Raw genomic sequence first — 5,697 nt, 5'->3', positions numbered from 1 at the left:
TAAAGGTGCATTCCCTGAATCAGAACACGCACATACAAAGAACGCAAGATCGGTCAGTGCGCTACCATAAGTGATAATGCAGCAAGATGGCGGCTGTTGAAAATCGTAAATAAAGGTTCGCGGCTATATTTCGGAAAAAGCGAAACGTTTGCGGCGAGGAATTAAAAATGCAAAAATACAGCAACGAATTGATGATAACGGTCTTAAGCACAATCATCGCTAACAACATTACGTTAAACTTCATCTTGTCCTAGTTATTGCGCTCCGTCTTTTTTGTGCTCCGAGTCCTGCGATCATGTATGAGGAGGCTGTCGGGGACTTAAGGATATGGACGACCAGATGATGGAAGATTGAGGGTCTCTACAGAAAAAATTCATCTTCAAGCGGTGTCGCCCTTTGCCGACGCAACTGTTACCGGCAAGGAATGAATGGACGACTTTCAATTTGCACACCTGGATAAAAAGGTTTATTCATCCACACACGTTCGTTCACGGTAAAAATAAGTTAACATTAAAATCATGACGTGCGTCTGCTCACTCTTCTTCAGACGTGCTCTCTGAAGGCAGTGGCACCGTCTTGGGATAGGGACTGTCCTGGCGTGGTAAACGGGACTTCCAAGGCTTTGAGACATCAGTGCTGGAAGCGTCCTGAAAATGAGAAGAGGAAAAAGCGATGCAATTTAATTTAAGGCACCTATTCTTATCCCCACACGTCTCGATCATTCGACTCAGTGCGATAACATGGTGTTACTAAGCTAAACGGTATAGCACGTACTGAACCAGCACAGAACATCTGCCATCTTTGTTATTGCTGCAGGAGTTGAGTAATAGTTCTTGCGCAATTCGATTCAGACCCGTGAAAATAAACAAAGGAAAAGATGAGGTTACCCTACTGAAGTGGATGGTAATATGGCCTATCCTCTGGTATCCGCCACAAAGTGCAAATCGAGTGGTTTCTTTTTTTGCTCTTTTGCTTCTTCTAACATTTTAAAAGCTCCATTTTTGGTTCAATTACTGTGCTGTACCGGGGACAAATGCAATGCAATTTTGAAATAGGCCAAATTAAAGTTGTTTCCGGTATTGTGTCGAGTGAGTACCACAATCAAAGCTCAGTAGTGATGCCGAAATGCATCATCCGCTCACTTCTGGCACATGTGACGGAACTGGGAAAGCAAGGCAGATCAACTTTGCTATTGTCATGTGTATACGTGCCAACCGCCCATCAATGAAAATCGAGAAGCCGTAACTTCATGTGCGTATAAACTTACCACTCCATAACAGAGCAAGGATAAAGCACGCGATAAGGGAAAAATGCAAGTGCAGCGGTGGCGTAGCGGTAGAACATCCGCCTCGCATGCAAGAGGACCGGGGTTCAAATCCCGGTGCCGCGCAATTCTCCACCGGATGAAAAAAAAAAAAAAAAATCCGCGTGTCGATGGAATTGCATATACAGGTTTGGGGTGCGACCTGATGCCGATGAACACCTCCGGCAACGCACTCCCTCACCAGAACAGGAGTTGGCCACCCTGGTGCAGTAATTGGCCACAACCTCCTATGATAAGCTCCATAAAACCCCGGCCCTCAGTCACCAGCGGCTGCGGAACAACTGACCACGGCGGCGGTCAGACCTGCGACGCAGCAGGGGGTGCTAAGAAAGCCTGGCTCCGCTGGACAGGCCGCCATTGGAAACTGACCCTGGCAACGTTTAACGCTAGAACCCTAGCTAGTGAAGCTAGTTTAGCAGTGCTGTTAGAGGAACTAGAGGGCATGAAATGGGATGTCATAGGGCTTAGTGAGGTTAGGAGGCCGAATGAGGCATATACTGTACTGAAGGAAGGGCATGTACTGTGTTATCGAGGTTTACCACAGAGGCGACAACTAGGAGTAGGTTTCCTTGTCAATAAGTATATAGCGGGTAATATAGACGAATTCTATAGTATTAATGAGAGGGTTGCAGGCATCGTAATTAGGCTTAATAAGCGGTATAAACTGAAGGTTGTACAGGCCTATGCACCTACATGTAGTTATGATGACCAGGCAGTTGAAAGCTTCTATGAAGATGTAGAATCGGCAATGCGAAAAGTAAAGACGCAGTATACTGTACTAATGGGCGACTTTAATGCCAAGGTAGGGAAAAAACAGGCAGGAGGCAAGGCAGTAAGTGACTATGGCATTGATTCTAGGAATAGCAGGGGGGAGTTACTAGTTGAGTTTGCAGAGCGCAATAACTTACGAATCATGAATACCTTCTTCAGCAAACGGAAGAACCGAAAATGGACATGGAAAAGTCCTAACGGAGAGACTAAAAATGAAATCGACTTCATAATGTGTTCAACCCCCGCCATTGTGCAGGATGTAGAGGTAATCGGGAAAGTTCGATGTAGTGACCACAGGATGGTGAGGTCCCGAATTAGCCTAAATCTGAAGAAGGAACGCAATAGATTAGTAAGAAAGAAACCCATCAACGAATTAGCGGTGAGGGGGAGGGCAGAAGAGTTCAGGATCTCGCTACAGAATAGGTATTCAGCTCTAACTGAGGATGGCGACATTACCCTAGAGGCAAGGAATAATAATTTCGGAGATATCATTACTGAGTGCGCGGTAGAAGTAGGCGGTAGGATAGTTAGAGAGGATACCGGTAAGCTGTCTAAGGAGACGAAAGATTTGATTAAGAAACGGCAGAGTATGAAAGCTTCCAATCCAACAGACCAGATCGAATTGGCCGAGATATCAAAGCTAATCAATAAGCGCAAGGTGGCCGATATAAGGAAGTATAACATGGAGAAAATTGAGCATGCTGTAAAGAACGGGGGAAGCCTTAAAGCGGTAAAGAAGAAATTGGGCATAGGCAAAAACCAGATGTATGCGATAAGGGACAAGGCGGGCAACGTCATCACTAATATGGAAAAGATAGTCAAAGTAGCCGAGGAGTTCTATACAGATCTCTACAGTAGCCAAAGTAGTCAGGACCGTAATGAGATTGGCGATAGGGAAAAACAGTCAGACGTTCCACCAGTGACGAAGGACGAGGTCAAGAAAGCACTAGAAACTATGAAAAGGGGGAAATCAGCTGGAGAGGATCGGATAACTACAGATTTGCTGAAGGACGGGGGGGATATCGTGCTAGAAAAACTGGCCACCCTGTATACGCAGTGCCTGGTGTCATCGACGGTACCGGAAGCATGGAAGAATGCAAACATTATCCTCATTCACAAGAAAGGGGACTCTAAGGACCTTAAAAATTACAGACCAATCAGCTTACTGTCTGTTACGTATAAGGTATTTACTAAGGTAATCGCTAATAGAATCAGGACAACCTTAGACTGCAATCAAGCAAAGGATCAAGCAGGGTTTCGGAAACGGTACTCTACTATCGATCATATACATGCCATCAATCAGGTGATAGAAAAATGCTCGGAATATAATCAGCCCTTATACATAGCATTCATTGATTACGAAAAAGCATTTGACTCAGTTGAAACCTCGGCGGTGATGCAGGCATTACGAAATCAGGGGGTAGACGAGCCGTACGTGAAAGTGCTGGAAGATATATATAGTGGCTGCACAGCAACCATAGTTCTGCATAAAGAAAGTAACAAAATTCCCATAAAGAAAGGTGTTAGGCAAGGAGACACAATCTCCCCAGTACTATTCACAGCTTGTTTAGAGGAAGTATTCAGAGACTTGGAATGGGAGCAGTTAGGGATAAGGGTAGATGGAGAATACCTCAGTAATCTGCGATTTGCTGATGACATTGCCTTGCTAAGCAACTCGGGAGATGAACTGCAAATAATGATTGATGACCTAGACAGGAAAAGTAGAAAGGTAGGCTTGAAAATCAATATGCAGAAGACTAAGGTAATGTTCAACAGCCTCGGGAAGGAACAGGAGTTTACATTAGGTAGCGAAATACTGGAAGTAGTAGGCGAATATAACTACTTAGGACAGGTAGTAACCGCAGATCCGGACCATGAAAAGGAAATAACAAGAAGAATAAGATTGGGATGGAGCGCATTTGGCAAGCACTCGCAGATTATGACTAGCAGCTTACCGGTATCGCTCAAGAGGAAAGTATACAACAGTTGCATCTTGCCTGTACTCACCTATGGGGCTGAAACGTGGAGGCTAACCAAGAGAGTTCTACTTAAGTTGAGGACAACCCAGAGGGCTATGGAACGAAAAATGGTAGGGGTAACATTAAGAGATAGAAAGCGTGCAGAGTGGGTCAGAGAAATAACGCAAGTTAACGACATTCTAGTGGAAATTAAGAAGAAGAAATGGACATGGGCAGGACATGTAGTGCGAAGAGAGGATAACCGATGGTCGCTGAGGGTAACAAACTGGATTCCAAGGGAAGGAAAGCGTAGCAGGGGGCGGCAGAAAGTTAGGTGGGCGGATGAGATTAAGAAGTTCGCAGGGGTCAAGTGGATGCAGCTAGCACAGAACCGGGTTAAGTGGAGAGATATGGGAGAGGCCTTCGCCCTGCAGTGGGTATAATCAGGCTGATGATGATGATGATGATGATGATGAAGGGAAAAATAACGCGAGGAACCGGTGATATATGATAACGAAACACTAAACGCACTCGTATAAGGGTAGCTGCAGCAGTGTAATAGCGAAGCAGAAATCATGAAGTTAAATAGGCTGCGAGACAGCTAAAACCGATAGAGTAAGGCAAGTCTTTGCCAAAACCCTCACTCACCATTTGCGGTGCCTTACGCGCTGCCACGTAGTGTCTTGTCCTACCAGCAGCATTCTTCGACGCTGGCAGTGTGGTGCCCAGGGGCGGCGTACACAGTTCTTCCCGAGATGGCGAGGTTTTCTTCACTGGGGATGGCCTATCATTACCTAGTCGGAGAGTGTTCCCTATATCTTGGAAAGCGGAACGTCCGGCTTCCAAACTGGGCCGTCCTCTGGAAGACCTGCGAGTCTCTGGCAACGGCTTCTGTTCCTTCAACTGCCGTTGGAAGCGCTCCTTTTGGGACCTCGTGCATGGAGGCGAGTACAGCACGTCCAGGTGGTTAGCGGCCGCCGTCGCTCCTGTTGTCTCAAGCTTCCCGGCCTTTTTAGTGCTGGAAGTTGGTATAATCCGCCCCGATGATGCTAGCGCCATGGGTACGCTTTGGACGCCTACATTCTCGTTCACGGTTGATTTTGCACTCTGTAATCGAGGCTTCTTCAGTGCGCAAGAAAAGAGCTCGCATGTGGCTTCTCCGGTCTCTGTAACTGCGGCGATGGGGTGAAGGACGCGAATATATAAGCCCACGCATCGCCACATGGTGCCGGCTGACCTTTTGAGCTGTTGACGCCCCCCGGTGAACAAGGAAGTTCGATGCCGGCACATTTAACGATGACATCTTATAATCGCACACAATTGATTTCCTGCAAGGGAGCGAATGATCGGCAAATTATCTATTAGCACATGCGCAGAAGCGCCTTTTAGCGAAGGAAACAACATGTACCAGCCTGAAAAGGCAGTAGAATCTCTTATGATCTGTTATCTATTTTATTGTTGATAGGCCAAACCTTTTCAAGGTACCCAGTCTTCAGTCTTGAAAACAATTTTCCGAGATAATTGCAGAATCTGAACTGGAGAAATGCGTAAGTCTGAGCGTTGCTGTGCTGTCCGCGGGATGTGACGGTGGTATTCCGCGAGTGACAGATACTGCGTCGTTTCATTTCTGTAAACGAATTATAA

The 5,697-nt window shown here is 46.2% G+C and overlaps 1 protein-coding gene across 1 annotated transcript; it reads right to left on the bottom strand.

The window, feature by feature from the left end:
* Positions 1 to 426: 426 nt before the first annotated feature.
* LOC146191708 (uncharacterized) lies at positions 427 to 5,316 on the bottom strand. Its single transcript, XM_084602224.1, has 2 exons — positions 4,702 to 5,316; positions 427 to 647 (listed from the first exon to the last, which is right to left on the bottom strand). The coding sequence occupies exons 1-2, from the start codon at positions 5,275 to 5,277 to the stop codon at positions 534 to 536; spliced, it is 690 nt and encodes a 229-aa protein (XP_084458350.1). The 5' UTR covers positions 5,278 to 5,316; the 3' UTR covers positions 427 to 533.
* Between the last annotated feature and the right edge of the window lie 381 nt (positions 5,317 to 5,697).

This window comes from Amblyomma maculatum, chromosome 4 (genome assembly GCF_055883805.1).
Source record: "Amblyomma maculatum isolate TAMU_Amacu chromosome 4, ASM5588380v1, whole genome shotgun sequence".
Lineage (NCBI taxonomy): Eukaryota > Metazoa > Arthropoda > Arachnida > Ixodida > Ixodidae > Amblyomma > Amblyomma maculatum.
The sequence above is the reverse complement of the archived record's forward strand: the minus strand, read 5'-3'. Positions and strand labels throughout refer to the sequence as shown.